General features: G+C 37.2%; 1 protein-coding gene across 1 annotated transcript in view; it reads left to right on the plus strand.

Annotated features, from left to right (window-relative positions):
• The window catches only part of LOC144452652 (acetyl-CoA carboxylase-like), a 73,373-nt gene that overhangs the window by 55,629 nt on the left and 524 nt on the right, over positions 1–17,220 (plus strand). Inside the window, exons 37-55 of the mRNA XM_078143791.1 lie at positions 891–1,002; positions 1,644–1,799; positions 2,224–2,289; positions 2,952–3,158; positions 4,012–4,149; positions 4,571–4,691; positions 5,097–5,194; positions 5,680–5,790; positions 6,754–6,897; positions 7,492–7,618; positions 8,595–8,688; positions 8,966–9,198; positions 9,738–9,915; positions 10,844–10,989; positions 11,502–11,623; positions 12,120–12,220; positions 12,491–12,560; positions 12,960–13,099; positions 13,845–17,220. The exon at positions 13,845–17,220 is cut by the window's right edge and continues 524 nt beyond it. Of these exons, the coding sequence (XP_077999917.1) occupies positions 891–1,002; positions 1,644–1,799; positions 2,224–2,289; positions 2,952–3,158; positions 4,012–4,149; positions 4,571–4,691; positions 5,097–5,194; positions 5,680–5,790; positions 6,754–6,897; positions 7,492–7,618; positions 8,595–8,688; positions 8,966–9,198; positions 9,738–9,915; positions 10,844–10,989; positions 11,502–11,623; positions 12,120–12,220; positions 12,491–12,560; positions 12,960–13,099; positions 13,845–13,971 (2,491 nt within the window). The 3' untranslated portion in view covers positions 13,972–17,220. The remainder of the gene's footprint in view (positions 1–890; positions 1,003–1,643; positions 1,800–2,223; positions 2,290–2,951; positions 3,159–4,011; positions 4,150–4,570; positions 4,692–5,096; positions 5,195–5,679; positions 5,791–6,753; positions 6,898–7,491; positions 7,619–8,594; positions 8,689–8,965; positions 9,199–9,737; positions 9,916–10,843; positions 10,990–11,501; positions 11,624–12,119; positions 12,221–12,490; positions 12,561–12,959; positions 13,100–13,844) is intronic.

A 17,220-nucleotide genomic window follows, 5' to 3' on the forward strand; every position in this document is an offset into this window, starting at 1 on the left:
GAAGCGTCTTTCAGATATTCAAAATAGAATAGAATAGGTCCTGATGTGTCAACCCACCATCTTGAATATCTGTAAAAGTGCATCATGGGAAATGTGACAATAAGAATTTTATCATTATTGTATGTAATTTCTCATATTGTTTCTAACCACAAAGTACGTTGTCTTGGTAACAAGACTTTTGCAAGTTGGTCTCCGTTCTTCACACACCTCAAAGTTTGTGTTACAGCAATGCTACAGATAGCCCCATAATCCTTTGCATCTAAATTTGCATATGGTAACACTGCTCATTAACATAAATAGATGCTAATTGGCCCAGGATTGTGCACTAGATGATAAACCTGGAAATGTTCACTAAAGATTAATTTTGGCTTATTTCACTGGAAAACAAGAACACGAAAATAAATAGGATAAAGTGTCTTGTACATGAACACAATGTACCAGACTCTGTAATTCATGAAAATTAGTCATTGAGAACTAATTGAAGACTGTGAAATGGCAAAATTTGTCATGAAAATATCCAGCTATACAATATTGCAGATCAAAGGATTCCATTCCAATACGCTCTTTTTCATCTTGTGGCAGATCTCATGATATCACGCATGAACCATTGCATCCATAACAACCACGTGAGGGTGGTTAAGCTGAAAGTGTCAAACGCTTAGCAACACTATTGTTCTCAACGTCATCGCACATGATGGCCACAGAGAAAGCTTGACCACGATCACATGTTTGACAACCGTTGTTGCTAGGCATATTTGCATATCTCATGATTGAGATCAGCTGCAACAAGACATAACATCCCTTATTACATCGTTTATGCAAACTTCCCTTATCATAAGTTTCGTTGTAAATTTCTAGACTTCAATTATTTTCTTCTTTCAAATATTCAGATTGACAGCATCTGGGAAACGGATCCCTATCCGTGTTTTCCTGACTAATGAATCCGGATACTATCTGGATATCAGTCTTTACAAGGAAGCGACTGATACAAACACAGGCCAGGTAAGGATTACAAAAATGGCATCATATATGGAATACAGCTTATTATGTCCAAATATGGCATACTTTGTCCAAATATGGTATACTATATCCAAATATGGAATACGGCACACAATGTCTAAATATGGAATATGAGACATGTCCAAATATGAAAATTGGCACACTCTGTCCAAATATGGAATATGAGACATTATGTCTAAATGTGGCAATTAGCACACAGTGACTATATTTGGAATATGCGCAGTGTCCAAATATGGAATATGGCATACTATGTCCAAATATGGAATGTGTGCATAGTGTCCAAAAATGGAATATGGCATACTTTGTCCAAATATGGAATATGGCATACTATGTCCGAATATGGCACACTGTGTTCAAATATGGCATTCTTTACAAATATGGAATTATACCACATACTATGTTGTACAAATGTGGAAAGTTGAAAAATATTAACCAATTTTGTGTTATGCCTTTGTGTTTAAAGTCACTATTTCCCATTACAAATGCAAACTCCATTCCCCAAAGCAGCAGAAATCAAACACAAGTCTTATCATTTTTTTCACTATCTGAATTGTCCAGTATATAGAATGGTATTTGTTATGTTTATGGCTGTATGATAGTAGTAAATATTTGATATTTTACAGATAATGTTTGAGGCATATGGTGGTAAACAGGGTCTACTGCATGGTTTATTAGTTAGTACTCCCTACATGACAAAGGACCATCTACAACTCAAGAGATTCCAGGCAAATAAGAATGTTACTACCTACGTGTATGACTTCCCAGAAATGTTTGGACAGGTAAGAACTAGATAGAACCAGTTTACACTTGATTTGTGTATGAATTCCCTAAAATGTTTGGTCAGGTAAGAACTAGACAGGTCTAGATAGAACCAGTTTGCACTTGTTTTGTGTATGAATTCCCTAAAATGTTTGGTCAGGTAAAAACTAGACAGGTCTAGATAGAACCAGTTTACACTTGTTTTTTCAAGTTAAGGTGTATTACTTTACAGGAATCTTTGGGCAGGTAAGATAGAACAGAACAGAACAGAACCAGTAACTAAGAAAACCTACAAGTGTATGAAGGCAGCCATTTTTTATGGTCACATTTATACAATGTCATTATGTGAATTACAGTACATAGATTCAGGAGATTTGTGGTCAGATAATTACAATTTCTCTTTAATTTATCCCAATTACATCAAATTATTCTCTTTATCAACAGGCAATGAAGATAATATGGGAAGACCATAATAAGATACATGGTACTGATTACGTACCTCCAAAAATGGTAAGTTGACCTACCTTCAGAAATGGTAAGTTGACCTACCTTCAGAAATGGTAAGTTGACCTACCTTCTGTAATGGTGAGTTGACCTACCTTCTGTAATGGTGAGTTGACCAACCTTCAGAAATGGTAAGTTGACCTATCTTCTGAGGTGGTAAGTTGACCTCCCTTCTGAGATGGTAAGTTGATTACCTTCAGAGATGGTAAGTTTACCTACCATCAGAAATGGTAAGTTGAAATACCTTTCAGAAATGGTAAGTTGACCTACCTTCTGAGGTGGTAAGTTGATTACCTTCAGAGATGGTAAGTTTACCTACCATCAGAAATGGTAGGTTGAAATACCTTTCAGAAATGGTAAGTTGACCTACCTTCTGAGGTGGTAAGTTGACCTCCCTTCTGAGATGGTAAGTTGAACTACCTTCAAAAATGGTAAGTTATTTCTAGTTAACATATGAAAATGGTATTTTATTTTATCAATAGTTTCATTCATTCCCAAACAACAAAAATTGTTTTTTGCCCTCCAAAAAAAGAAAACAACAACAACAACAAACAAACAAACAACAAAACAAAACAAGAAGCAATTCAACTCAGGTTATGTCTCTGTTCTTATGATACACTAAGTACTGGACCCTTAAATGTTGTTGAATTTGGTACTTGCCTTCCCAGGTGAGCTGTGTAGAGTTGGTCCTAGATAGCCAGGACAATTTGGTACCAATGAACCGACTACAGGGAGAGAATCAAATCGGAATGGTAGCATGGAAGATGACCCTACACACACCGGAATATCCTGATGGTAGAGATTTAATCGTTATTGCTAATGATATAACGTTTCTCATCGGATCATTTGGACCTCAGGAGGATCTGCTGTATAAGGTAAACATTTCAAATACCATACCGGTATGTGATGAAAAGTGGTACCTATTTTGGAAATGATATTAATTAATAGCTCGCATAGTGGCCGCAAAGTGGCCACATAGCGGCTCAATGACTAGTAAGCATGCACGTCCTATATACTATGCGATGTGTTTTTGGTGGTTTTACTCAAGGATGCATTGCGGCACAATGATTACACATGCGCATTCTATATACTATGCGTATTCTCCACATTGAGGGCGCTATCTACAATATCATCGTGAGGCAGCCGGTCACAAATGAATCTACCCTGCACAAGCTTATGGGCTTTGCCTTGTTATGATATTAAATGAAACAACTTCAAATGAAAGTTCATCTGTGTTGGTAATTCAATGTGCTGTGTGAAATTTTTTAGCTAAACTCAGGAATTTTTGACTGCGTACTTCAGTCTTTTTCAACAGATTGACCCATTATTCAGTACAAGTGACCTTATGGACAACTTGAAATGAAACAAGTTTCTTGTGTTTTTCTACTTATATAAACAATGGGAAACAGTGTAGACCAAGTTTGTGTTTGTAAGTCAATAGCAGATGTCTAAAATAATGTGTTTAAAGTGTTTTGCTGTACATTCAGAAAATGATTTGTATCAAACTGGTTATCACAGGTGATCACCATATGATGTCCAATCAATCCTCACTTCATTGCAACACCAGAGGGCAGTATACACCTGAAATATCCATGGATAACTGCCATCTTTACTCCAGTGTATCACTAGAGGGCACTCTATACCAGTTGGTGATTTACATTCCATCAATACATAGCATAATAGGTCATTATTTATTCAAAAATTCTATTACAACATTTTGTTTGACAGAGAGCATCTGAAATGGCTCGATCACTGAAAATCCCTGTAATATATCTAGCAGCAAACAGTGGTGCTAGAATTGGACTAGCTGAGGAGGTCAAACATCTCTACAAAATAGCATGGGAAGATCCTCAACATCTTGAAAAGGTAAGTGAACACCCCTATTTTTTCAAATCAACTTGGTATGATCCAGTCATTGCAATGGTGATGATATCTACTGTGCATAAAGAAAGGGGTTCATCAGAACAAATATGCCAAATTTTGAAAAATTGTACTGTGGTGTTTTGACAATTACAATTAGTGTCTGGATATGACGATATCATTGTCTTGACACAGATTGGGGCAACTATGATGTCACTTCCTGCATTATTTTCCCATGTACCCTTGCAGGAAATCCCAAAAGTGGCAGATCACATGTAAGTGCAGTTGGGTTTCTTTGCAAGATTTCAAAGTTGACTAAAATACCAAAGTACCACCTAAAATGATAACAATAATCAGCAAGTAAGTATACTGTAAAAGGCTTTTAAAGTCTGACAGAACTGTGCCTTTAATTTTGCCTTCCATACAGGGATTCAAATATCTATACCTGACACCAGCAGACTACAAGAAACTCAGTGCCTCCAACTCAGTGCATGCTGTTCATATTGAAGATGAAGGTGAATCCAGATATAAGATCACGGATATCATTGGTAAGAATTATGTACATGTAACCTCAACTCTGATTGGATAGTTTGAGATGATGTCATTTGCACAAGTTGTGTAAACTCAGTTCTGATTGGTTAGCTTTGGGTGGGGGAGGGGGGGGGGGGGGGGGTTAATGATATATATGATTAAAAAATAATTAATATGTAAACTCTTTATAAGTCATGTACCGAAAGATTTCCATAGTAGTATATCAACAATATTTTTAGTTTGTGTCTATCTTAGTTTGCCTATAGCTTGATTTCCACAGTAGTACATCAACAATAGTTTTAGTTTGAGTCTATCTTAGTTTACCTGTAGCTTGGTTTTCATAGTAGTATGTCTAAACAACCTGAAAAACATAGTTGAAGATATCTTGAAATACTGAATGATCTGTAAACTCTCTGTTGTAGGTAAAGAAGACGGTCTCGGTGTTGAGAATCTACGTGGTAGTGGTATGATTGCAGGGGAGTCATCTCTTGCATATGAAGAAGTGGTCACTATAAGTATGGTAAGTAATTCAAAATTCACACCTTAGCACCCCTATGTTAGAATGATGTTAGGTATTTTAGCACCCCAATGTTAGAATGATGTTTGGTATGATCCTACTCACACCTTAGCACCCCTATGTTAGAATGATGTTAGGTATTTTAGCACCCCTATGTTAGAATGATGTTTGGTATGATCCTACTCACACCTTAGCACCCCTATGTTAGAATGATGTTTGGTATGATCCTATTGTTATCATGTTTCTTAATTTTGAGCATGTGATATCAGTGATAACCAATCATATTTAATTGAAAGTTTGTTAATTAAGGTAGTACTGATGTTTGTCATGTGATGTGTTTCCACCAATCAGTTCACCAAGACAGTTCTACATGTTTGTCATGTGATGTGTTTCCACCAATCAGCTCACTTAGACAGTGCTAGATGTTTGTCATGTGATATCCACCCAGCCAATCAGTGAATGATAACATGAACTATTTCAACCTGTAGGTGACATGTCGTGTGGTTGGTATTGGTTCATATCTTGTACGTCTAGGTCAGCGGATTGTACAAGTAGAAAATTCACCAATTATACTGACTGGTGCAAATGCTTTAAACAAGGTAAGGAGTATCCACAAAAACATCAGTTATTCCATGGCCTCAGTCCAACCCATCTCAGCCCAACCCAGCTCATTTCAACCTAGTCCACAGCCCAGCCCAGCCCAGCCTGACCCAGCCCAGCCCAGCCCAGCTCATTTCGACCTAGTCCACAGCCCATCCCAGCCCAGCCTGACCCAGCCCAGCCCAGCCCAGCTCATTTCGACCTAGTCCACAGCCCAGCCCAGCCCAGCCTGACCCAGCCCAGCCCAGCCCAGCTCATTTCGACCTAGTCCACAGCCCATCCCAGCCCAGCCCATTTCAGCCCAGCCCGACCCAACCCAGCCCAGCTCAACCCAACCCAGCCCACTTCAACCCAGCACATCTCAGCCTAGTCCTCTGTCCAGCTCAGCCCAACCATTTCAGCCCAGCCAGGCCTATTTCAGCAAGCCAAACCAGGCCCATGTCAACCCAGCCAGGTCCATATCTCAGCACAGCACAGCCCAGCCCAGCCCATCCTATCTCAGCCCAAGTCAGCTCATCTCGGCCTAGTCAGTTGCTCAGTCCAGCCCAGCCCAGCACATTTCAGCCCAACCCAGTCAATCTCAGCACAGCCCAGGCCCCAACCCAACCCATCCCAGCCCAACCCAACCAAGCCCATTGTGTTATATACAAAGAAGTTTGACATAAGAATATCTAATTCCTGGTACATGCAATAAACATTTTACCTCACTCTACAGACTATAGAGTCGAAAAAGAACAAGAAGGTTGACTTATTCTCACACATACATATACTATTATAGTATATATGTGTAGCATGTGACATGAAAGTTGTGGTGTCAACCAGGAAATCAGATTATTACTATAGCTATGACATACTTAGGGAGTTTAATTTTCTTTCAGGCAACAAAATTTGCAGGCGTATTGTAAAGAAAGAGAATCTATTAATATGCAAATCAGCTAATTGACATTGATTTCTATTGGTAGGTTTTAGGTCGCCAGGTGTATACATCCAATAATCAGCTAGGTGGTATAGAAATTATGCACAATAATGGAGTAACGCATAGAACTGCTAAAGATGACTTTGAAGGTGTCTTTACAATTCTAAGATGGTTGTCATACATTCCTAAGGTAAGAAACTCAAATCATGTACCACAAATTTATAGTTTAATGATAGTGTATTGTATTTTCCATTAGTACACTCAAACATTTACATTGGCAAGTGTTACAACAATCTTCTACCAACAGTATCTCTTTAATAGTCTGTCTCAAGCTGTGCTAAAACTACCTACTAGCAGCAAGTTTCTCCATTGATCCCAGTGTAATCTTTCACTACCTGATGTTTAATTAGTGTACATTTAATCAGTGGAGTTTTAAGTAGAGTCTTCAGGATAGGGACACTGTGGGATATCTAATCTGGTGACAGGACCAATGAATATCAGATTTTTTCCTTGTGTTGTTTACTGGATGCATGTCTGCTGCCTTGCCTTCTAGAGTTTCCCTATGTGTATGAAATATGTAAGGAGTCAGAAATCGAGAATAGAAATGATCATATTAGGCTAATAAAAAGAATTGTTTCTGGTTAGGACATTTTATCTAAAGTGGTGCAAACAAACAAACAAACCTAAAATCTAAAAAAAGTCCGATGAGAGGGTATTTAAGTGATGTGTGTGCTGACCAGAAACAATCCTTTCCTTTTTTGGCCTTATTTTTTGATTCACACAGTCACGTCAAGATCTAGTTCCTGTGCCCACAACACCCTGTATTGATCCCGTAGACAGGGAGGTAGATTTCTACCCAACTAAGGAGCCCTATGATCCCAGAGATATGCTGACAGGCAGAACTAATCCAGGTATGTATAGAAACACAGAAATTGACTTCTTTAGACTGCTTAACATTCAATGTTGAAATGACAATAAACCCTGTAACTTGGTGATCAAATGCAGTGTGGGTCAAACTCCCTAACTCGGTAATGAAGTGATGGAATAAAAGTCAAATTCCATAACTTTGTGTTCAAATTAATGAATTAGCAACTCCTTAACTTAGTGTTCAATTACAAATGATAAATCCCCAACTCGATCATCAAATGATGAAATAAAAGTCTGTTTGCTGGCTTTACTGCTAGGTGGCATAGTGGCAAGTAGATGATCATAGAGATGATGTACTTGGTGTGCCTCCTTGTCCCTGTTCATGGTATTGCCTCCTTGTCCCTGTTCATGGTATTGCCTCCTTGTCCCTGTTCATGGTATTGCCTCCTTGTCCCTGTTCATGGTATTGCCTCCTTGTCCCTGTTCATGGTATTGCCTCCTTGTCCCTGTTCATGGTATTGCCTCCTTGTCCCTGTTCATGGTATTGCCTCCTTGTCTCTGTTCATGGTATTGCCTCCTTGTCCCTGTTCATGGTATTGCCTCCTTGTCCCTGTTCATGGTATTGCCTCCTTGTCCCTGTTCATGGTATTGCCTCATTGTCCCTGTTCATGGTATTGCCTCCTTGTCCCTGTTCATGGTATTGCCTCCTTGTCCCTGTTCATGGTATTGCCTCCTTGTCCCTGTAGAGATTCTCTAATTTGCCCATTCAGGGTTTGAATAAGTTTACCACGCTGAAAGTAAAAAGAGTGTCATTCAGTTTGACTCTACTAAACAGTGCAGGTTTACCGTGGGTACTCCGGTTTCCTCCTACACTAACACTGAACCCATGAGGGATGGTCCTCACTGGACTTCTTGGGAGACAAGTGTTTATATACTTAAAGAACTATCCAGTATAAAATAAAGATTATTTATTGATTTATTTATCTTGATTGTTTTGTTTTGTTTCTTTCCCATGTAAAGGTACATATGAATGGCAGAGTGGATTCTTTGATAAAGGATCCTTTATGGAAGTAATGAAACTATGGGCACAGACTGTTGTATGTGGCCGTGCCAAGTAAGCCAAATATTTGTTTCTCTCTTCTGTTTTTCAAAATTGTTAGTAACTGCATACATGTAAGGATTGAACATCCTTCTCTGTTTGTTTTACAAAATTTTAACTTCTAATATATTTTACATCTCTGCAACTCTTGTGATGTAGATTTGATTATGAGTATGAAGGAGCTATCATTATACAGAAAGGGGTGGTGGGGGGGGAGAAGAAGAGATGAAGTACAAACATGTAGTTTCAAATTGGATCTGCACCTAAAGATTTTGCACCTTGCTTCTGTTAGATTGGGAGGGATACCACTGGGAGTGGTTGCCGTAGAAACCAGGACTGTTGACACAGAGATACCAGCTGATCCTGGTAATCCGGAATCAGAAGCTATCCAGGTATCCCAAGCTGGTCAGGTATGGTTTCCCGACTCAGCTTACAAGACAGCACAGGTTATCAAAGATTTCAACAGGGAAGGACTTCCATTGTTTATCTTTGCCAACTGGAGAGGATTCTCTGGAGGAATGAAAGGTGATTTGAAATTAACATTTTGTACATTTGTACTGTTAGTGTTACCTGTACTTATCTAAGAATTTCATGAAAAGTCCTGAAAAGGCTGAAAATGATAATAACTATCTTAAGCTAAAATCAACCAAGTGGGAGGTCAACAAGCGTGCCACTTAAGAAATTATGTATAATGATGGATTAACGCATAGAACTGCTAAAGATGATATTGAAGGTGTCTTTACAATGTGCCAGGGTGTGTTATGGAAAATTATTACATGAGTTTGATGCACATACTATCCATTGAATTACATTGAAAGAGATATTGGGTATATGATAAGATGAAAACAATCACCAATAACTGAGTTGGTACAGTCTTGCTTGTTGCTACAAAACTGTGCAACTGACTTTCATGTGACATCTATCACACTTTCAGTCCAGATTGTTTCTAGTGAAACTGTATGCAATTGTGTAACAAAGTATACAGGTAGCAGTGTGGTCTAACTATCCATTCTGTACCCCTGAATAGAGCAAATTGTATATTACGATATTTGTTTATTTGACAGATATGTATGAACAGGTGTTAAAGTACGGTGCTTATATTGTGGATGGTTTATGTGAATACAAACAACCTGTACTTATCTATATACCTCCTAATGCTGAACTAAGAGGTGGTTCATGGGTTGTCATTGACCCAACTATTAATAATATGAGAATGGAAATGTATGCAGATCATGAATCAAGGTATGTCAGAATGAAGGAAGGGGGTGGGTTACATGTGTGGGTTATATGTTGGAATAGAAGGGATAATGGGAGGGTGGGGGAAGGGGAGTAGATGGGTTTTGGGTTCATGGGTTGTTATTGACCCAACTATTAATGATATGAGAATGGAAATGTATGCAGATCAAGAATCAAGGTATGTCGGAATTGAGGGGATAAAAGGAGGCAGGGTGGGGGAGGGGGTTGTGTAGATGGGGGTTCATAGGTTGTCAGTGTATTAATAATTGTAGTATTTAGGGAGGAGGGAGTCTCAGAGGATTAGAAGTGATCCTTGGTGCTGTGATTGACCCTATCATTAATAGAACATATATATATGGGGGGGGGGGGGGGGGGTGATAGAGTTGGTTCTAATATCAAAAGTTTTCTATTGATGCTCTTAGAATCAGATTTTATAAAAATGAGGAGATAATTGAATGAGGAGGGGGTAAAGACTGGAGGGGATGAAATATGATATAATAGGTACAGTCAACAAAGACAGAGTTTCTTTCAAACGATATCCACTATTTACTCTGATTTTATGGATAAGGATGACGAGACTAAGTTCATTGTAATTATGTCAAGTATAGATAAAACTATTGTAGTGACGACTGCAAAATTCATAATAGATTGTTTCAGGATCAGGGACAGTATTTGATCTCCTTTTTGTTTGCATTGTAGTCTTTTATATAAATTATATTTATTTCTCAGCTGTTTTGTGCTTTTGGCTCATGTGACCTCCTTTATTCGTTCTTATGTATTTATGTAACCCTCCTCCGGGGATAAACGGAGGTATGTTCCGTTATTGGAATAAAGAAAGACTATACTATACTATACTAATATTCAAAACATACATCTAAGAAAGAAGCTGGTGGAGTGAGAAATGGTTCACATTTATTCTTTTTAATATTTACAGGGGAGGTGTTTTGGAAGCTGAAGGCACAGTAGAGATTAAATACAGGAAGAAAGATTTAGTTAAAACTATGGCAAGACTAGATGAGAAATATGGTAAACTTATGGAGCAGTTAGCACAGGTGGACTTGAGTGCTGACAAGAAGACTGGTATGTTTATAATGACCTGACCATGCAAAATATATTTATTCAGCCTGTGTCCCTTTAATCAAATCCAGATCTAGTCAGTACAGGGTTCTGGTCATAGTTTGTACAAATCTAGCCAGAACCGACCTTTAAAGTGGCCATATTGTAGTTACCGATTTTGCAGTCATTTAAAAAAATGTGTGTACACACATAAGGAAAAGTGAGTTATAGTATAAAATCACATGAAGGGGAGTGAACAATATGTGTCTAAATAGCTCATTGAGTTTGTAAACATTTTGTAATATAAAGTTAGTAGAAGTTTTGGACAGATTGGAATACCTATGATACATTTAGCTTCAAAGAAATCTATACCACAAATAGCACGGCCCTCACTTCTGATTTGAAAGCTGTTTCCAAATAGCACTCCTAGTGGCCAAACTGTTTTATCCTTTGTTTTTCTGATAACTGGCTATGGAGTATAGTACAGTTGTTGGGCTTTGAGCTCAGTTTACTTAAATTATATTTGTATATTTCAGAACTTGAGTTGCTGTTGAAAGAGAGGGAAGAGCAGTTGCTACCAATCTACCACACAGTGTCAGTAACATTTGCTGATTTGCATGATACAGCTGGTAGGATGCAAGAGAAGGGAGTTATCACAGTGAGTAGATGGTCGTTGTCTTGAATGTATTGGTACCAAAGAAGTCCTTCACATTCACAATACAATACAGTGTAATACAGCACAATGTAATACAATGCAATGTAATACAGTAAAATGTAATACAATACAATGCAGTGTAATATGATACAGTGCAATACAAGACAATATAAATAACAATGCAATACAGTTCAATACAAGACAATATAAATAACAATGCAATACAGTACAATACAATACAAGACAATATAATAATACAATACAGTGTAATATGATATAGTACAATACAAGACAATATAAATAACAGTGCAATACAGTACAATACAAGACAATATAATAATACAATACAGTGTAATCTGATACAGTATAATACAAGACAATATAAATAACAATGCAATACAATTCAATACTGTACTATAAAATTTTATTAATCTTATATTGATAGCCCAAAAGCAAATAAATTGTGAGTAATCTATATAAATTCTCCCTTCCTATCCAGGATGTTCTACAATGGAAAACATCTAGAAAGTTCTTTTATTGGAGATTACGTAGATTGCTACTTGAAGATAAAGTGAAGGCAAAGATCATGGCTGCCAACAGGTAATATGACACTAATCAGATCATTATACTATAACAGAACCCCATGACATGCGAGTGTAAGTGTGACACACTTGGGATATTTGCAGTCATGCTTGCAGCGTTCTCTGCTCCCGTTTATTTTATAGGTAGCTCCAGATAAGGTATTGCGATAACCACAGATAATCCCATAGTCCTTCGCATCTGAGCATGCTCAGGTTGGATTGCAAGTTCCCTATTGAAAGTGTTTTGTGGCCATGTTTTAATTTTATTTTTTTTTTAATTCTTTTACAGTGAATTAAGTCAGGGTGAAATAAACTCAATGTTGAGAAGATGGTTTAATGAATCTGTCGGTGCAGTGAAGGTAAGTTTTATTATTTTAAAGGGGGAAAACACTTCTGAAAATAGGGACAGTTTCGTAAACTGGGTTCTGGAGAGTCATATCATGATTTTACATCACCTACAATCACTTATGATTTCAGAGAAACATCAAGTTGATCTTGTGCATTTATAGGGTATCTTTACTGCGGGCTATTGCATCATGGGAGTTACCAGAAATAATGTATTCAGTGGTTGAACACTGAATATTCATGAACTGTTTCACACTGAAAAGTTGTAACTCATGAATAGGTTTATGGTTAGTTGCATTATCATTTCTGATTGGTTAAATACTGTGCCTAATATTTGCATATTAGGATTTTGGATAGATAACTTGTTTGGTATAGATATGTCATAACAGGTGACCTTTCTCATTTGCATACAGGGTTATTTATGGGACAACAATGAGGCCGTTGTTGACTGGCTGCAAGAACAAGATAAAGAAGCAGCAGAAAATGGACGAAGTATAATCTTGGACAACTTGAAATGTGTGAAGAGAGATAGAGCTATACAGCAGATTAGGAAGTAAGTTTACATTATACATACAACCCACAAAAAAATACCGGTGCTTGTGCTTGCTTGTGGTAAAGAGAATGAGACAAGTTTCATGCAAAGACATACAATGTAATTAGTGTTGGTAACTTACCAAAGTATAAACTCCACATAGCCACAGATCTCTTGACTCTCTTTTACTACATCAAAGGCACCAACTGTTGTTATTGTATCAGTTGTATTGTTTGTACCTAATTATGTCTTGGTGTGAAGTCTTTCCTTGGCGCACTTCATTTTAGTAAACACACTGGTATTTTTTAGTGGGTTGTACATCACTCAATGCAGGTTTTCTATTGAGAAAATGTTGTTCATGGTTCCAAGAATCAATAGAACAGTTAAGATATATAGAGCTAATTTTGAATGTGATATTTTGATCTGTCTACTATGATGTAAAAGAGTAGAGATATCAAACAAACTCATCTAGTGTTATGGTTTTAGTTATGGATACAAATTGTGTCAGATTCACGTAGTTGTGTAAACTAAAATTGTCAAACTTATTATTTTTTAACTCTTCCTTCAGCATTGAATAGGTCCATGAAGAAAATATTAGTTTTTAGAGATAAATAGTTATCAAGACTGTAGATCAGAGAACTGAGATTCAAGGGGGAGGGCGGGAGGGAGAAAGAAAGCAAGAGAGAGAGAGAGATTGTTGATGATGTTTTGATGTTCATTTGTGGTTATGAGCAACTGTGTAACATGATTTTTCTTTTTTGAATAGTTTGGTACAGGAGAACCCAGAAGTAGCCATGGACTCTATTGTTCATATCACACAACATATGACTGCATCACAGAGACGAGAGGTCTCTCATATCCTAGAAACTATGGAACATGAATCATCACAGTAGTTGCCATGGAGATAGTTGCTGTGAAACTGGTTTCCTAGAAAACATGGAACTTGAATCATCACTGTTGTCATATGGGCATATTTGCTGTGAAGCTGATATCTTGGCAATTGCACACAAATCATAGTAGTTGCCATGGAGATAGTTGCTATGAAGCTGATACATGTGTCTTGGAAATCATTGCACATGAATTATTATGATACTTGTTGCCATGGGAACAGTTGCTATGATGCTGATTTTTAGAAATCATGGAGTATGGATTATTTGCAGAAATTGCCATGGGTATACGTTCTGTTTAGTTGATTTCCTAGAAACATTGAAAACAAATCATCACAAATCACTATGGAGGCAATATCCTTGGAACCTTGGGGATTGAATCGAACTTGTTGCCATGGAGACAGTTGCTATGGAACTGATTTCTTTCAAGCCTTGCATAATGAACCATAATTATCACCATGGAGACAGTTACTATGTAATTGATGTCCTACATATACCATAAATAATGAATCACCACAGTTGTTGTCATGAAATGTGACTCGTCAAAGGATTTACTTACCATGGAAACAGTTGCTATGTAAACTGACAGGATTGAAAACCATGGAACACAAATCATAACAATAGTCATAGAGACAGTTGCTATGCTAGCAATACTAGTATCAGACACGTTCTGCTTCAACTCTTACAGAAACAGGGTTCATACCGGAACTAACACTTTGAAGTATCATAATGATTGTTATAATTGTGAAAACTTGATTACAAGGTACGTTTGTGAGATTTTCAGATGTAAATACTCGAGTCAGTGCTTACAAATAGTATTATTTGTGATAGTACAGTATGTAAACAAATTTTTTATATGGTCAAACTAGACTTTACGTGTTAGTACAAAATGTTGTTGGTGTCTGATTTGATAAAAGGTGATGACATAAATATACATTGATATTGTGGTACAATGTATCATTTTACAATGTACTTGTCATAACAATAGTCTCATCTAGATGGCATGGACAATCCTAAGGTTGGATTCAGAGTAATTTGAGGCCTTTCTAGAAGCAAACACATCGTGGCTTTGGACATCTCTGAGAGGTTTCCTGAAACCGTTCTGACTTTGGTTTCCTGAAACCCTCCTGGCTTTGGACACATCGAGAGTTTTCCTGAAACCATTCTGACTTTGGACATCTCTGAGAGGTTTCCTGAAACCATTCTGACTTGGGTTTCCTGAAACCCTCCTGACTTTGGACACCTCTGAGAGGTTTCCTGAAACCATTCTAACTTTGGACATCTCTGAGAGGTTTCCTGAAACCCTCCTGACTTTGGACACCTCCAAGAGGTTTCCTGAAACCCTCCTGACTTCGTCCATGCTATGTGGATGTGTTTTCTTGTGATCGTGTTCTGTTGTTTCAGTTGATAGGTATGATTCTTTGTCCGTTGTTTACGTAAAATAAAAAAAAAGTGTATTAAACAAACATAAGCAAAGTTTTTTATGTCACAACGTATATTTCCAGGAATGGGTCAGGATGGGTTCAGGTGGGATCAAACAACATCTACACCATAACCTTTCTATGTGTTGACACAAATCCATTCTACTTCAGTTAGGACACGGGACTGTCTGAGGGAGGACATCGTACTTCTATAGGAAGCTAACGTCTGGAGTTTGTTTCTGTATGTCATCATAAACTTACTAGTTTCCACAAACTTTGTCAGGTTAAATTGACTCCCATGACCTAGACTTAGATTGGTAAGCTTTTCCAGTGCCCTCTAGTGGTAGACAAGGTGAGGAATCTCATCTTGTAATTATGCTAATTATATTCATTTATGTATCAATTACTCATGAATAAGTAATAACAGCCAGGCAGTTCCTAAAACGCCCAGTCAATATTTTTTTACCAACACCATTTTTACTATTATACAAAATTTCATGGTCACACTCGATTTCACTTTTATTCAGTAACTTTATGTATATAAAGATCATTGAAAGTTTTAATACTAGATAAAGAAAAACAAAAAATAACCAGTCAATGCTACATTAGCCCTGAGACATGGCTATCTGGATTTGAAATGGCGAGTCAGATAGCCAAGTCAGTTGACCAGTTCTACATCAGTTGTACTTTGATAAATACATAAATAAACAGTACAGTGGGCCACTAAGCAAAGAATAGTCAGGAATATATGCTATGTAGAATCTACGATTGCTTCCATCACTTATGTCTCAGGAGCGTATGCTATCACAGGGTTCAATGGGCTACAGATGAAATACTAATATTCACAGGTACATTGTGATCGATGCAAACCGTAGCATAATTTAACTGTTTCTAGATAGTTCTCAACAAATGCAACATTTGACATTCACTATGTCCACCTCCTTCACCATTTATGCAACCCCAACAAAAAACAAAGAAGCTATTCTGATGTATTCATCACTTGTTTAAATTCACATTTCAATTTTAAAACTGACTGTATACAGAAATTTTGACTTCTGAAAATATCCTACATTGGTTATATAAACCCATATGATATTTCCATCATTATAAACCACGCCCTCTTTTACAGCACCATCCAAGACGCACCACCAAAAGAGGCAATGTCGTGGAAGAAACAACGGCTCTGGTTTGCAAGAATTAGGATTTCAGTTATAGATATTTGAAACAAAACTATCGGAATGAATTCGCTTGAAATAATTTATACAATCAAGAAATATTTACGAATATGTTTGTATGTTTTGACTGCGAATTGTTGGTTCGATTAGTAGCCACGTGAATATTATGCCGTGAATGATCTATGTAGATTCATTGATACGATGATTTTAGGTAATAATTATGATCTTTGTCATACCAATAGTTGAATCAATGAAAAATACATAACTGTGTTTCAGTTGATAAAAAAGGGCAACAAGAAACAAAGAGTGGAACAGCTGTATTACAAGATTCTTGTATTTATTATCAATTGTACCATATACATTGTATTATTCCAAACTAGATATTACTCTGATAATTGAGCCTTCGGTTTACTAAAATAGACACAAACTAAAACTATTGTCCCAACATGTTGATACAACAGTGATAAGCTATTGATTGGATATTGGTTTAATCATAGTCTCAGTAGGGAGAGTTTTATTGACAGAGTTTCATGAACTTGCAGTGTACTGTTTTGGGACTTCCAATGTTTACACTATTTTGATCATAGGGTGATTAGATTCATGCAACAGAGGAACCATTATCATCCACTTGTGTAATCTACCACATTGAAGAACAATAG

The sequence above is a fragment of the Glandiceps talaboti genome, chromosome 23 (genome assembly GCF_964340395.1).
Source record: "Glandiceps talaboti chromosome 23, keGlaTala1.1, whole genome shotgun sequence".
In the NCBI taxonomy this organism is placed as follows: Eukaryota; Metazoa; Hemichordata; class Enteropneusta; family Spengelidae; genus Glandiceps; species Glandiceps talaboti.